The sequence below is a fragment of the Rhinolophus ferrumequinum genome, chromosome 26, assembly GCF_004115265.2.
Source record: "Rhinolophus ferrumequinum isolate MPI-CBG mRhiFer1 chromosome 26, mRhiFer1_v1.p, whole genome shotgun sequence".
NCBI lineage: Eukaryota > Metazoa > Chordata > Mammalia > Chiroptera > Rhinolophidae > Rhinolophus > Rhinolophus ferrumequinum.
The window spans coordinates 18,292,730-18,310,242 of NC_046309.1; the positions used below are offsets into that span (position 1 = coordinate 18,292,730).

The window sequence follows — 17,513 nt, forward strand, 5'->3', positions numbered from 1 at the left end:
CTGTTCCAGAAGAAGGTGCGGGTCCGCGGAGGGACAGCGGAGGGCGGGTGAAGGGAGCGGAGCTGGAAAATGCACCCAGAGCCTCCCCAGGAAGTTCGGGGTGAGTGACGGGTCTGTGCTTCTCTCAACAGCCAAGCCGCAATGAAGAGCTTCTTACAGTAAAAGGAAAGTAGGTCGCGCCCACTGAAAATGCCTTTGAGGGACAAATACTGTCAGACTGACCACCATCATCACGGATGCTGTGAACCAGGTACGCATCCCCCTGCCTTCTCCAGTTACGGTGCCCTCCCCTCAGAACCGCTCCCCCTTCTGTTTCCTTCTACCCTAGTTTTCTTTTACTCCTGCCCAAGAAATCATTCTTAAGTAAGCAGGCTATAATTTTCCCAGCATCAAAACGGTTATAAAGCTACATTGCTGGTACAAATAAGAGGTCTCCCCTGCCTGATCCCTTAGAAAAAGTACAGGTGTCACCTTAAATCTTTTCCACAAGATCCATCACCTCCTCTCTCCTCTTTCAAGGCAGTCTGCAGTTGGTAGTATTCCCCCATGTTCTGCAAATATTTAAAACTGAAGAGAAAGGAAAAAAATAACTAGTAAAATGCTAGCTTTTAGCTTCGTGAAAGTTGTTTCATTTAAACTTGAAAAACTTACAAGTCTCTTGGGTATTTTTATCAGAGAATAGCACTTTAAAGCCTAACACTTTAAAGCCTAAAATGAGTGTAGTTTGGACTGAAAAAAAGTTTGTGGAACTCAGCTTGTTGGGAGAATCAGGTTTTGCCAAGTGCAACCTTTAAAAAAATTTCTTGGCCAGAACATACTGTATTCAAAATAAAGAACATCTGATGATTTAGGTAGAATACGTAAGTATTATCAGCAAATTTATGCAGTGGAACTTTTAAAAGTCGAATTGATGAAATGAAAACATTGCTCTTTGGAGTCTCATGAAGAATATTAGAAAACTTTCATTTGATGAATGTGATACGCAAACCATTGATAGTTTTTCTACTTAGAGGTTTGAGGTGCTTTGTCACAAACAGAAGAACAACTTAAAAGGGAGTTATGGAACATACTACCACTAAACCAAATAAAGGCTGCTTTCGTTAAAGGCAGGTGTTACCATTATTTTTGACTTAAAAGTTATTAGGACTTTTGTTGGAGTATTTTTAACTGCAGTTAGTAGTATACTAATGTACTCAGTTTTATCACAGTAGAGTTCATTTTAAGTATTCTTTTCCTTAATGGGAAAAATTGGCAATGGTAAAGGGGAAGAACTTCCATTTTCAGAAAACTTTGGTACACATGAGAATAAAATTCGTACTATGACCCTATCCCCACTGATTTGCTGAAAAATCAGTAATTCACCTCTGCTTATAAAACAGGCAGTTCCAGGAGGGGAGCCAGTTTCTATTCAACTGTCCCTTTACCTATCTAACTCTCAGCACTCTTTCACACTGCATGTTTTGTATATTTGAAGTGAAGATAAACCACTTCTTTTACCAAATGTTGAATGGAATTTGCTAGTTTTGAAATAGAAGGCTGTGAATGCCTTTTATACCTGTGTTCCACTGGCTTTTTATTTCAGTTTATTTCTGAAAACACTTCAGGTTCTTTTGGTTGAATTAATTAATGAAATCTCATTTAGGAAGAAGTTTCTTCATTTCTTTGACAAATTGGTATTGAGCACCTGTTTGGTGCTCGGCACACTGTCCGAGGCAATTGGGATGTAAGTGGTGAACAAACAGGGAAGGGCATTCCCTCGTAGAACTTTTGAGTGGAAAGAGAGAGACATAAATAAGTTGTGACCACACCTTTTTTAGTGTATTATGTAGAGACTTTATTGTCTTTTTACAGACGTTTTCTAGAGTTGAACTTTTTAATATCCATTGGAACTTTCTTGATTCTTTTTTCTCTCCCCTTAACAAGAAATCAGATAAGTTGCAATAATTAAAACATTTCAACTTTATTTTACCATAAACTTTCCATGCAGTTTATTTTTCAGATTATCAGGTCAAAAGTAGTTATTGTTTCTTTGCTTTCTTGGCTATAATTGAATACTTTTTGAGCATTTAGTTTAGTGGAAAGGTAGAAGTTTGTAACTTACAGGGTAGTTAATTGTCATTATTTCAGAGGAAGGTAGGTGCTGAGTGGGAGGATGGTTTCAGTACTGAGAGGAATATATTACAATAGAAGAAAATGACATGACGTTTGAGAAATTCTTTGAATGGGTTCTTCTGAGAGGTCTGTCCTGGTTTGCATTATGAATAGTGGGTGGCTTCCTTGGATGAGAGCAGTGTTTCCCTGAGGAGGCCTTGATAGGATGGGTCAGTTTGTGTCAGTGTATGTGAAGTACTTTCTTAGTGATGTTTTAAGAATCTTTTTTATTATAGAAGTTTTCAAACATTCTCAAGTAGAGAGAATGGTATAAGGAACCTACAGCTCCGGTCAGTTATCAATACATGGGCAGTCTCTTTTTATCTCTATTCTTCCCTCCGGATGATTACCCTCTTCCCCACCCTCTATTTGTAAGTAAATCCCAGACATCGTAAGCAAAAGGATCTTTTAAGGGGCTTTTAAAAAGGTAGGAGGCACTCTTACAAAAATAAGTATTTTATTCTGGAATTGTGTTATTGGAAGGACATAAAGAAACATGTTAACTTCTGAGGGTTGGGGTTTTTTTGGTTGGAGGCAGATGTTGTTTTTTTTCCCCCCTAAATGGTCATGTAACCTGTGGGAAGTGATATGTAAGAAGCAACTTTATAAAATATTAATACATAATGTTTTTTAATGTATGTTTTCAAATGAAGGAAGAACAGTTTCTTAAATGGGAACTACACAAATGTGTCTACCAAGTGGATGTATCCACGCGTAACTAAACCTGGGGTTATTTTGAATGGTATCTCAGGATGTACATGTATTCTGGTGGTAGCAGTGATGGGTAACAAAATTTAGCGCTTGCTTTAAAATCAGATGTCGCGTGGAAGTAAAATTTGGTGTATTACAGAAACTTTTGTGGAGAATGGACCTAAATGAGGAAGGGGGCTCTAATTAAGTTTCCATTTTTTTCCTTTATTCCCTCCCTTAATCATTACTGTTTTTTCATTCTCCCTTTCTAGAATTCTTGCCACTTATAGGGCCAGACCTTGAAGCTTTTAGTTTTTTACGGTTGTACAATTTCCATCCTTTTTTGTTGTAGTTATATTTTGTGAACAGTTATCAGTTATAATGTACAAATACTGGAAAGAAATTCATCTAATCCGAATAAATGGTATCACCAATCTATTTATAAACTTTTGCTATTGTTTCTCTAAGGGGTTGAATTTTATTACTTCTCTTAGATTTTGGAAAAGATTTCAGTTTTTAGTGTCAGGAAAGCAATTGATTTGTACATGACGGTGGTGGTGGTGGCGGTGGTGGCGGTGGTGGCGGTGATGGCGGTGATGGCGATGATGGCGATAGAACATTTATTGAGCACTTACTATGTTCTGGGCTCTGTTTTAACCAGGTTACCTGCATTAGCTAATTTAATTCTCACACAGGCCTGTGATTTAGGTATTTTTATTATCCCTATTTTAGAGAAAACAGACATCAGAGATTTTAATTTGCCCTAGTTAGCAGAAAAGGAATTTCAGCGCAGTCAGTCCAGGCCTGGAGTCGTCATCACTGCAGTTAGTGCCAATGTCAGATGTTATCAGAGTGAGTTGTGTTTGTGTGTATGTTCTGAATTTATTTAAAATACCTCTAAAGTATCTCTTAACATTAGGAGAATTTTGCTTAATGAAGTGACGTGGTCCTGAGACATAGTTCCTCTTATTTGTGTATACTGAGCACAAGTCTTGAAGCCTTAAAGAATCTAAGGCTGTGTCTATATACATAGTACAGGGTTTAGCCAAACCCTTATCCGAAAGTTCAGTGCTGTCCAAGCCCAGGCCGTGAAGCAGTAGCCGCACATGTTACTGAAGTAAGCTTCTTTATCTCCCCACACTGAGCAGGTGATCCTGGGTTAAGATGGTAATAGTCGAGTAGAACGTTATAGTATATTGAAACAAGAGGTAATTAAAGTGGCCGGTTTTCTCCACCACAGCCATCTCTATTTGATATCTGATGGAAAACTCAGTTTTCCTTTTCACTTACCTTGTTTCATATCACCATTATCTGATTGATTGCATATTTGTTCTGCTAATCTGAGAATTTTGGAAAGCAGGGATGGTCTAGACCTCTGTATAGGAAAATAAAAATTTTTCTTTTTAAAAAAGAAATATTTTTACTTATAAAAATATGTTCTTTCTCAAATGCACGCTTCTAAAAGCCAAGGCTCTGAAGTACTAGTGAAGTGTAAGGGAGGCAGAAAGTGAAAATCACCCCTGTAAACCCACCCTGACAGAACCTTTGTTAAGTTTTGTCATCCCAGCAGACTTTTTGTGTTCATATTAGCATTTATACATATACACAAATATACGTTAAATTTATGCCTGTCTGTATCTACTGAAATATATTAATTTATATTAATATAAAAGATCATATTCTTAACAATCTATTATTGACATCTTTTGTTGTCAGTACATGTAGATCTAACTCATGCTTTCTAACAGCCATCAGAGATTCCGTTGTATAGATATTTCATAGCTCATTTAGTCTGGTTCCTTTTGAGAGACTTTTAAGTTGTTTGAAGTTTTTCTCAATTATTTACAGTGCTGCAGAGTGCTGCAGTGAACATTCTTGTACATCTGTCATTGTGCACTCCACCAGTTCTTCCTTTAGGCAGTGGTTTTTGAGTTCCCTTATGATGCTGTAGTAGATTGTCCAGAGGGTTTTGGAATGGTTTATGAGGTACAGCTATGCCATCATTGCCCTTGAGTTTTGGTTAAATATAGAGGTTTCTCTTCGAGGGGACTAAAAAGGCAAACATAACAGGTAGTATGTACTAAATAATACCAGAATAGGAAGATCTTTGCCTTTAAACCTATTTTCTAGTCTTAAGTAGCCGTATTTTAGCCTTGAATTGAGAATGATTTTAGTTATTTTTTTTCCCATTATTTCATTTTGCTTTACAACGATGATCGGACATATATACAAGTGTACTTGTCATTTACATGATTGTAGCAAGCCATTATTTTACTGCAAGAGTAAATGATTTAAATAACCCTTTTTTGTGGGGATTGGGGTGGGTATTTGTCTTTCATGTAGTTTATATCCTGGAACCCGGAGATGCTCCTTTGTTACAGCAACCACTACAGACATCCAAATCTGGTATTCAGCAAATAATTGAGTGCTTTCGATCAGGTATGAATGTTTTAGGATATATTTTTCAATCTTCACATAGTAGTTAAAAACTATCTAGAAATCCTTAGAAATAATTTTAAAAAATTAAAATGTGTACGTTGATTTTTTTTAATAGAATATTTTTAATGTCCATATTTTTAAAAAAGTGGATGAGTAAATATTAACTTGATCTATAAATTCTTTTTCAGTACTATATATTATATATTAATTTAAAAATAAACTTAATGTGGTTAAAGAAACATGTGGTATATTTGCTGATAAAGTGCCTCTTCCTCTTAAAGATTCATTGTTATTTTTTGACATGCTTTATAAACTCTCAAAGGGCATTAGTAAATTATACTGGGTCTTTATAAGCTTTGGCGGAGTAGATTATTTACTCAGATTGTTGGAGATGTCACTTGTTCTAGATTAATTACTTTATCATCTCTGTGACTCACCTTCTGCCTAACCCTGGAGTTTCTGGAATTTAAATATCTTTAATAGAGCACAAGATAGGAAAAAGACTTACTCCAGCCCTGATATCTGCAGATAAATTTGTTTAGTTTTTCTATTAGGTTTTATAATAATTATATATATAAGTGTATGTGTGCAGTTGCAATCCAATGCTTTAAAATAGGTGTTGCTTACTACATATAAATGATTGAGAACTGTTAGAACTTCTCCTGTGCTGTCAGTAAGATCGTAAGTTGCTGTGATTCTTATGATCCATTTGTCCACCTCTTAGATTTGGTTTCTCTGACATTTCAGACAATTGAGTCAAATATGAACAAGCAAACATGACTGATGGATACTTAAAGGATTAGAATATCTTCTATTATTTTAAAGCTTACTATCTTAATGAAAAATTTCTGAGATTCAAAGGAAAAGATAATTTGTAGGCAATCACATGTTTTGTATTGATGAGAAATTTTTTGAGGTGCTTGTTTTTAAAACGTTGTAAAGGGAAATAGCATATATTTGGTTTATTTTAGTATTCCAAGAAAAAAATTGTACCTTAATCTAAAGGATTTTTCCTGACTCTCTAAGATCCATTTCTTAGACTTTTCATCTATAGTTCTCATGACATTGCTTTTATGTATTATTTAATTCAATAAGTATTTAGTGTTTACCATATATATGCCTGTGCTCATGTTGGTTGGTGGCATAATCTATTTTGCTTTTTAAAAATTCATAATTTGAAATTAATCTTATTTTCTGCTTCAGTGTATTATAGTGTTTATTTGTTTAAGAAGTTAGAATTGATCCATTCATAAATGCTTTCTTATAAAAAGTACCTTTTCGACAAGATCCTATACTCAAAATCTGTATTTTTTTAACTTTGAAAGATGAATATTTAAAAATGAAATGATTTGTTTCCTTATTATACTGTGGTTATAATCTGTTTTCTATGTTCGCCATTTTTTAATTAGCTAAAGTAAAGGGACTGTGAAATGGCTAATACATTCTTTTTTTAAATGTCCCCAACAAATTTGTCTTCTGAGTTATTTTTTATTTAGGCAAATTCTGAAAGTACTAAAATTTTAATTCTTTAAATACCAATAATTTAAATTAAAGATCATTTAGAAATGTACTGATTGGTACAGAGAAACTAATTTTAGATTAAAATTGATTTATTTTACTTCATTAATGTATCTTATAACTAAGCAATTTTAATTTCCTCAAGATAGTAGTAGTAATCTCTTACATATCTGGATAATCTAAAGTCTACTAAGGTAGCTCTTAGTTAGCACTGAGGTATTCAAGCTGTGGCTAACTGAAACCTTGGGAGGATGGGGTTGAAGTTTCGGACCGTATGCCTTAGGAACTGCGATTGCTTCCCCCTCGGAGACTCCTGGAAGTTCCGTCTAGGCCACACTCGACTACCAAGCCTGCCTTCAATAACTCATCTCTTTGTAGGCTCTTTCCGTTACAGCGAGGTCACACACGTATTAAAGAGCTCTCTTGGTTGTTATGCATCTGACAGATATCTGCAGGTAGAACTTTGAAGTCCATGCTTCTGTTCTTGTTGACCTACAGAGGCAAAGTCAGGTATGGCAATAGTAACGTGTTAGGATATCTACCTTTGTCTTCAAGCTCAGATAGTTGTCTTCAGCTTACGTATCATTCCTGTATAAGTGACTCACCTCCTACCTACACTGGGCTCTCTATGACCTGGTTTTAATTCCTACCCAAGCTGGAAGTTCATGAAAGGCTGAGGAAGGAGTTGACTCATTGTTTAGGTCCACCAACGCCATGTGTGCTGTAATGACTGCTTGACCAGTTTTGATCATTCTCTTTGCCTCACACTTCAGCTTTTGTTTTGGCCTGTTTTCCTGTCTTTAAATTACAAATTCTGCTTGACCTCTGATATTTTTATTTCTTTCTGCTTGACTTGTAAATTAATTTGAATAGATTTTTTTTTTTGGAATAAGTGATGTGTGCTTGTGGTTTTTAAGAAATAAAGAAGTACAAAAAGAGATACAAGAATACAAAAATAACTCTCTTTGCTTAGGCAACTACTGTTATATGATTTGTATCTTCTTCCAGAGGTCTTCCTTCTATACGTATAGAGGCATATATCTCATATCCCTTAATTTCTTCCCAATACATATGGTAGCAGCCGACTCTCTGTACTGTTATGTATCTTTGCTTTATTAATAGTACATTCCACTCTTGTTTGGCCTTTATCCATAGATAGATGTTTCTTTTTTTTTTTTGGTAGAAAACTGCCTGTTTTGCCAGACCTACAGATTTTCTACTCTGAAATCCCTGGTGGTTGGGTGACTTGAGACATGCCTTTTGCACTGAATCCCTGACTTCTGGTCCTACCTTTACTGCGCCAGCCCTTTGTTGGAGCCTTGGCTTGGCTGTGTTAATCCTTCTAGGATCACATCTGTGACTCAGTGTCTTCAAATTTCCCTCCTATCCATTCACACTTTTATTTTAGCTTCCTTTCTGACTTTTCTCACCAAACCAAAACAAAATTTTAAATAACAGTTTAAAAAGCAGTTTATTAAAATGGATTTAATTGAGCTTAATGTTCATTCTTAGTCTTCTGGTAGAGACAGACAGAGGAGTTATGGATTTCCCTAAGGATAGAAACAGAAAAAATGGGAGGAAAGAGAAGGATAGTCATTTTTGTATGGTCTTCAAAACTAGTCTTTAATATGAAATTGACATCTTTTTTGAATTCTTGAAATATGTAATATTATAAAAAGAGACATGTAATATTACAGAAAAAAGATTCTACCTGTAGAATGCGCGACTACTATGTACAACGAACAGCATTTTTTTTTTTATTTTAGGGAGGAATAAATTGTAGTGAAAATGAGAATTGGCTTTGTGTTTGTTACTGTCATTATCTTCCTAAATTTAGATCTGGTCATTTAACTTCTTAGAAGTTAAATTGCTTAAAGCAACTTTAACATCATTTAGTATAAACCACGACTGGGTGATGATGTCTCATTTCTGACTCTAAGCAAAAGTTTAGGATGGAATTATGATTTATCAGAGATACATAATAAGAGAGTACCATATTACTGTATGATGGATTTTTTGTTTGTTTCTTACATAGCAGTTGTAGGCAATTTAAAATAGGACTAGATATTTTTTGGATGAATAAGAAAAATTTAGATTTATTTGTTTGATTTGCTCTTAAATTCATCTTCAAATCATGTCATTTGGGGCTATGTTTTTAGAAAAGCAGACATTTATATTAGTCTGGGAATTTCTCAAGGGTACAATTTTATATCGTTCACTTTCATGTCTTCAGTGAATAACATTGTACCTGGTATTTAATAGATGTTCAGTAAATATTTGTTAAACTAAACTCAAATATTCACCAAGTAGGCAATAAAATAATTTTATTCTACTTAAAATAAATTTATGTTCCATAATTAACCTAGTAATTTGTTTTCACCAACCCTTGTAGGTGGTGGTTGTAAGATAACAATCTTAATATTCTTAAATTTTCCTACTTTTTACCTTTCCTACTTTTTACCTTTACATAAAGGGATGATCAGTTAGAAATTTCTTTCGTACTTGCCTTGGAACTCAGGCAGTTTGACAGGAGTTAAAGATTTGCCTGCAGTGTTGGGATGATATTGTGGTTAAATAGTCATCCTAAAGAAGACTGAGCTCATGTGTGAGTCAATAATAGTAAAGCAAGAAGTGTACCATTTAAAAATGACTACTGCCACATCTTAAAATGGTCATTAACCAACATATCAGTATATTTAAAAAAAAAAAAAAAGAAAGCTTATTTTTGTCTAGCATAGAAGAGTTGATATTATGTCATGTAAAGTGATAGCCCTCCAACCTAATGTAAAATTGAATACTGATGCCTTTTGAAAAAAATCTTTTACGCATTTTTTGTCAATGCATACAGTATATTTGGTATTAAGGAATAGCACAAGATAAACCTTTGATGAGGTTTGACTAATTTTTATTGAACACCTGTTATGTGTGAGAATCTGAAATATTAACTAATTAGTTAATTTCTGGGCGTCAAAAACCTTACCCTTAATAGAGGGCTGGTTTTTTGAAAAATACTGATATGTAATCAGTGTGTAGTGACTTCTAAGATAATTTAAGGTAAGAAAAAGACAGGAAAAGGAATAATTGGGAATAAGGCAGCATGGCTCTCTTCAGGATCGAGAGCTGTGGAAGAACTATGTTGCTGACCAGGTGTTGTCTCAGGTGACAAAGTTTTAGCTGTTGACAGAGGCTGTCTAATTGTTAGTGAGTAAACAATTAGAAAATGGTAGCTGATTACCATAAAGTTATTTTGTCCCCAAGGGAAAAAAAACAAACCCTTAAATGGCTACTGAAACTAACTTAGGGAAAAACTGTCACTATCTGTATTTGTGGAATGAGGGACATCTTATTTTTCTCATTTGTAAAATGTGTAAATAGAATTAGAAAATCTTTCAGATCCCTTTTTTCAGATCACCTTTACATAGACTAGAAAAACATCTTATTTATAGAGGTTTTCTTAAACATAGAGAAAGCTCTTCAATATGTCATTTAAAAAATGTCAACCAGGCATGGTCCTGAGGGCTGGGAATATAGTGGTGGGCATTAAAAGATACCTTCTCTGTTCTTTTAGAGGTTCCAGTTTAATGGGGATACAGAAAAGTAACTAATTACAAGATAGTAGGATAATCTAGATGTGTAGGATGCTATGGGAATATAGATGAAAAATTCTTAACAAAAAAATAGGTGGGATCAGAGAAGGCTTCCTGGAGGAAGTGACATCTAACCTGGAATCTGAAGGATCACAACAGATGAACCAGACTAGGGAAATGGGAGAATGTTATAAGCACAGAGAACAGAAAAAACATAGGTGAAGGCCTTAAAAGTGACAGAGAAATAGAATTTGGTGAATCCATGGATCTGAAGCACACTTGTTATGCCCAGATCAACACAATTGTGTATGTGTGCCTTTTGTGTAGGTGGAGTGGGGGTGAGGGAGCGTTTGTGATCGATAATTAAGAGTGACAAGTCAAGGTTAGAGCTAAATACTTCTTTTTAATGCTTATTGGGCACACTACTGAATATAACTAACTCTATAGCTAGTAATGTATATATAAGAATTAATATATATATTTTTCATGGTTGATTGAGAGAACCTGGTAAACAAAGGGATATGTCTGATTTAGGGATGCAGTCTTATATTTTTACAAGTAACTGTGTTTTATGTGTAACCTCATACTGTATTTTTCATTTAATTCTTCAGTTGAATTCTTTCTTTTTTGTTTATTTTTTTTTATTAGTTTCACGTGTACAAAGCCATGTGATAGTTAGACATTTAAACCCTTCATAAAGTGATAACCCACCCCCCAAGCTACTACCCTTCAGCTGAATTCTTAAGTTAACCTAGTTCAGGTTATTTCTGTATCCCTCTGTAGTTCTTTCTGACTACCCGTACAGGCAGAATTGAATCTTTAGTGTAGGTCTTGCAGGTCTTTTAATTAAAGTGTGCAAATATTTCCTATGTTTTCTTCCTACTGGTACTACACCCAACTATACTTCCTGAGAACTTCATGTAGATCAGTTAGAGAGGTTTTTATTTAAAGTATTTTTACCATCAGTCTGCCTCTCCTAGTCTGTCAGTCACTTACAAGGTTAACTGTGAACTTTGAGCAGTCTATTGCCAATATATTTTGTAATGTGAATTGGACTGCACAAATAATGTGTGTATGTACGCATGTATATATGTACATGATTTACTTTTATATAAAGAGTAATACCCAGGCTGTCTTCTGAATTTTTTAACATTTATGTTTTCTGATTTAGGTTCATATTTTCTTTCATAATTCTCCAAGATAGGTTTGGTTTAGTTTGTTCATTTTACAAGATGGATAAACGAAAGTGCAAAGATTATATAACTCTTTAAGGTCACACAGCTATCAGAATTGGAATCTCTAAAGACTTAGTAAAGTTCTAATGATCTGGCAATCAGTCTTTTTGCAGTAGAATTTTGAGGGCTGGCCTGTAGTCAAAATGGTGATAAAATATACAATGGTAATTAATACAAAAATTCAATGTAAACAGATTGCAAAAGATTGAATTAGAAATGCTTAACTTTTATGGACTCTCTAGTATTAATTATACTACTAAGATTGTGTTTACTCTTCAGTAGTCCCAAGCTAAATAGTCGGATAGATGCTCGTTGAATGATGGAATGAACACTTTGCACCTAGCTAGTCTTAAAGATATTTTTCAGGATGCTTTTTTTTTTCCTGTTTAATTTGAGTGAATATTATTATCATATGTTTTTATTTGATGAAACTGAAGGCTCCTTAATTAGGAAAGTGCTTCATATTAATTTTTTCATTTTACCTGTGGCAAAGACCTATAGGAATCAGTGACAAAAGACCTTTTCCCAGTTGTGTATTTTTTCCTGTGGATGTTTTTATTTCAAAGATCAGATGCTTGTTGCCATTTATTTTTTCTTTGCCTTTTGATCTTTTGTTACAGTGCTCAGGTTCCCTAAATCACTGGCATTTTTTCAACGAATATTTATTGAGCATTATTAGAGCTGAGCACTTTATACTTATAAATAAGACAGACTTGGTGTTGGCTACTTTGGAGTTCATAATCTAGTGGAGAAGACAGACTTCAAACTAGTTACTATGTCAGTATTTAATCGCAATTGGGGTTTGAGGGAGAAAGGTTTTGAATAAATTTATATTGATAACAAGAGGCCTAAGCAAAATTCAAAATTATGGACAACTACCGTCACAGTAAGTGGCCATAATCCTGTGTTGGCCCAGAACCTGAAATAATTTGAGCTGAATTTAGAAAGGAAAGTCACAGACCAGCCTGTGACAGTTTTGACCTTCTTTAAGAGTGTCGGGGGAAAATGTATTACAAAACTCTATGTTCAGGTCCTAATGCAGAAAGAGCTGGAAGAACCAGCCAAAAACTCTGGCAGTAAATGGGAGAGAATGGGAACATTTAGTTATTCTGTCCCACTCCAGATCCATAGAATTAGAATCTTTAGCGGTGGATCACATATATCTTTATTCCCAGGTTATTGTGATGATCAAACAGATGTTTGAACCACTGTTAGGCTATCCCAAGAATTGATTGGCTGTTGCATTAGAAAAAGAGCATCAATTTTAGCTCCCCTAATATCTAAATGATAGTAGGATGTTTGCATAGAACTTAGTTTATAACTTAATTCTGAATACATGGTAGTAGAAATTGGCACTGACTGTATATTTTGTTTTTAAAGAGTAAAACTGCATTTTTGGGTTGTCAACAGTGGTTGCCCAGTTTAAAAAAGTACATATTAAAGTTACCTTTTGTGTGAAGTTTTCTTTTCTTTTTTCCCTCAGGAACTAAACAACTTAAGCATATTTTATTAAAAGATGTGGACACTATTTTTGAATGTAAATTATGCCGCAGTCTCTTCAGAGGATTACCAAATTTAATTACCCATAAAAAATTCTATTGCCCACCAAGTCTCCAGATGGATGACAGTAAGTTTTATTTATGTATTCAGTTATGCATTTTACAATTAAGTATTCTTATACTATATGTTTGTGTTAAATTATGGATATCTAGTTATGGATAATTTAATAATAGAGAATAAAGTTAAATACTTGACTCAATGTTGTATTCAGTTTCTTAGACTGTATGTGCTCTTCATTTGGGTTTTTCTAAAGATATATGAGGTTAGATTTATGAATATATCTGTTTGTATTAAAATACTGAATATTGTTTTTGAGTGTTCATATGGATCATATAGGTTATATTCAGGATTTTTGTAAGTTAAATTAATGCTTGAAGGGTGGTATTGATATTTTTCCTCTTTACGTCTTTAACAACTTTTGACCAGGTATGACTTAGATTTTTGCTTAGATTCCCCTTAAGTAAATGAGATTGTTGAGAATAGAGTAAAGAATGAGTAAATGAGTTGATTTCTTGGAAATGGTAGAGAACATTAAAAAATATTTACTAATCTTTCTGATCTCTGGGTCTTGATTTGAAGGTCAGTTTTGTTCTCAGTGAAATTTATATTAGTCTTTTTATCACAAGTTAGATTGTATTATGGGCTAACTTGAGATCTGAAATAGGTAAAGGTAGATAGTAGGCTAATAAAGTCTTTGTGGAACCAAATGTTTGTTGAATTAAATGTATTGCCCCTCTGTGATTAAGTTAGCAGTATATGTAATGGTGTTATTTTCTTGTTTTAAAAAAAACTAATGTAATTTCCTTAAAATATGTTAATAAGTAATAGGTTACTTTCATTATTCTTGTTCAGGGTTTTAACTCTTGTGGACTTAATATAGAACTTATTTTGTCCATTTGATATTATGGTTGCAGTATGGATTTTGTGTGATTTTAAGTTAACCTTTGGGATGGGAATGAAATGCAAATTTCAGTTATCCTAAGTCCTGTGTTAATCATTAGCATGAAACTGATTTAAAACATGATACAGGACATAGATGAAATGAAAATTTCACATGTGTCTGGAAATTTCCTGTTGCTATAGGATCTACTATACTTCCTTTTATCATTGAGATGTAAATGAAAAGCCAGTCTATAAAGATTAGTTTCAAATCTAACTTTTTAATTAAGTACTATTAGAAAAGAAGTTAATTTTTTGGTAGTTATGTGTTATTTTTTAGTATGGAGTTGACTTGTAGCAGGAATAGATAAATGGATTTGCTGGATTATTGTGCACTCTTCTTGCCAATACTCACTCTAGAAAAACTTTTGTGAAGGAAAGTGTTATCTTTCTTATAGACACTACTTTTTAAAAAGGAAGATGAGTAGATGAGAAGAGCTATAATAAATCATTTCTTTCTTTCTAAATAGATAGCAGATTTGATGCTGCGTTTCTACCTAGAATTTAGAGTTGTATCTGGAAACACAACCAGTGTTAAAATAGGAATATTTAGTTACCTATAGAGTTGTAATTGTTGCACAAATAAATAAAACTAGCTCTATTTCCAGAATAAATCTGTAATTTTTAATCATTTGTTTTAATAGAATTGTGTCATGTTAAGGAGACTTGTTATAGGACCAAGTTTAGCAAATACTTATGTATCATGTCATTCATGTTTATATATTTTCCTACAAATTTTCATTTCCATAAGTATGTCTCCATACAATTAGACTAGGTAATTTATTATGAATTAGGTTAATAGGAATACTGCTATGTTTTCTTAAAAAAAAAATAGTTTTTATATATAGTAACATTCTTTATGATGTTTTCTCCATCTTGGGTTATGAGAACTCTGATTTGCCTTTGGTAGCCTAAAAATTATATAGACTAAAACTAAGAAGTATTTTATTGTTTAGGACATCCATAGGCTCATCTATTTTATATTAAGGGCACTTAGAAGTGGAAATAGGTCTTCAGTTGCATCTATTTCTTAAAATTTGCGTACCCAAATGAGGTTTTAAATTAAAGCAAATTTTAGTTTAATCTAGTTTCTATCTTCATAAAATACTGAAAAGAGATAATGCTGTTATAAATAGAGACATGAACCAGAAACATAATAAATTTTAAGATAAACATTTATAATACATTAAAAAACATTGGAGGGCTAGAGAAGACCAATTATTTCAGATTAAAATGTTGTTTTTTCCTTAACAGACCTTCCTGATGTAAATGATAAACAAAGCCAAGCCATAAACGATCTACTAGAAGCCATATATCCAAGTGTGGACAAGCGAGAATATATTATTAAGCTAGAACCCATAGAAACTAATCAGAATGCAGTGTTTCAATATATTTCAAGGACTGATAATCCTACTGAAGTCACAGAGTCAAGCAGTACTCCAGAACAAAGCGAAGTTCAAATACAGGAAACTAGCACTGAACAGTCTAAAACAGTACCAGTTACAGATACGGAAGTGGAAACTGTAGAGCCCCCTCCTGTTGAGATTGTTGCAGATGAAGTTGCACCTACATCTGATGAACAACCTCAGGAATCACAGGCTGACTTGGAAACTTCTGACAATTCTGATTTTGGTCACCAGTTGATATGCTGTCTTTGTAGAAAAGAATTCAATTCCAGACGAGGTGTTCGTCGTCACATTCGAAAAGTACATAAGAAAAAGATGGAAGAACTAAAAAAGTACATTGAAACACGAAAGAATCCAAACCAATCCTCTAAAGGACGCAGTAAGAATGTTCTAGTTCCATTAAGTAGGAGTTGTCCAGTATGTTGTAAATCATTTGCTACAAAAGCGAATGTAAGAAGGCATTTTGATGAAGTTCATAGAGGACTAAGGAGGGATTCAATTACTCCTGATATAGCAACAAAGCCTGGGCAACCTTTGTTCCTGGATTCTGTTCCTCCTAAAAAATCTTTTAAGACTCGAAAACAAAAGTCGTCTTCAAAGGCTGAATACAATTTAACTGCATGCAAATGCCTCCTTTGCAAGAGGAAATATAGTTCACAAATAATGCTTAAAAGACATATGCAAATTGTCCACAAGATAACTCTTTCTGGAACAAACTCTAAAAGAGAGAAAGGCCCTAATAATACTGCCAGCAGTTCAGAAATAAAAGTTAAAGTTGAACCAGCAGATTCTGTAGAATCTTCACCCCCTTCCATTACCCTTTCTCCACAGAATGAATTAAAGGGAACAAATCATTCAAATGAAAAAAAGAACACACCGGCAGCACAGAAAAATAAAGTTAAACAAGACTCTGAAAGCCCTAAATCAACTAGTCCGTCTGCTGCAGGTGGCCAGCAAAAAACCAGGAAACCAAAACTTTCAGCTGGCTTTGACTTTAAGCAACTTTACTGTAAACTTTGTAAACGTCAGTTTACTTCCAAACAGAACTTGACTAAACACATTGAGTTGCACACAGATGGGAATAACATTTATGTTAAATTCTACAAGTGTCCTCTTTGCACTTACGAAACTCGTCGGAAGCGTGATGTGATACGACATATAACTGTGGTTCATAAAAAGTCATCCCGCTATCTTGGGAAAATAACAGCCAGTTTGGAGATCAGAGCTATAAAAAAGCCCATTGATTTTGTTCTAAATAAAGTGGCTAAAAGAGGCCCTTCGAGGGATGAAGCAAAACACAGTGATTCAAAACATGATGGCACTTCTAACTCTCCCAGTAAAAAGTATGAAGTAGCTGACGTTGGTATTGAAGTAAAAGTCACAAAAAACTTTTCTCTTCACAGATGCAATAAATGTGGAAAGGCATTTGCCAAAAAGACTTATCTTGAACATCATAAGAAAACTCATAAGGCAAATGCTTCCAATTCACCTGAAGGAAACAAAACCAAAGGCCGAAGTACAAGATCTAAGGCTCTTGTCTGGTGAGGAACAGTTACAGAGTTTTGCTTTTTCCCCCCCATCGAACTAAAAAAATCATTTGACCTTAATTTATAGCTGGTTCCATTTTAACACATGTTTGCTTCCATATATCTTATGGCAGTGGGAACTGCAAGAGTAATGTGCATATTGCATTTATCTCTTCAGTGACCTTTATTCCAGTGGCTTGGGAACAAAAGTTAACTTCAGAACTTCCACAAGACAATGCAATATAGTTACAGGTAGATGGCACAGGGTCAGTGCTTTCCTCTCACTGTTGTAAAATACACATTTATATTGGCTTATGTTTACAATAGAAGACTTCTGTTTAACTAACTTTGCACAGGTTTAATTTGATTCAGTGACTTAGTCTACTAATTAATGCGTTGTAGGAAAGTTAAATATATTAGAATGAATTTGTGAAGGAGATAATTATAGGAAAAAAGTCTTTT

At 34.0% G+C, this 17,513-nt stretch overlaps 1 protein-coding gene across 2 annotated transcripts in view; it reads left to right on the forward strand.

The window, feature by feature from the left end:
• Positions 1-17,513, forward strand: part of ZNF800 (zinc finger protein 800) — a 43,748-nt gene that overhangs the window by 1,022 nt on the left and 25,213 nt on the right. For both annotated transcript variants that reach the window (XM_033098759.1, XM_033098760.1), the window contains exons 2-5: positions 132-250; positions 5,185-5,280; positions 13,104-13,247; positions 15,374-17,066. In XM_033098759.1, coding sequence (XP_032954650.1) covers positions 190-250; positions 5,185-5,280; positions 13,104-13,247; positions 15,374-17,066 — 1,994 coding nt within the window. In that variant the 5' untranslated portion in view covers positions 132-189. The remainder of the gene's footprint in view (positions 1-131; positions 251-5,184; positions 5,281-13,103; positions 13,248-15,373; positions 17,067-17,513) is intronic.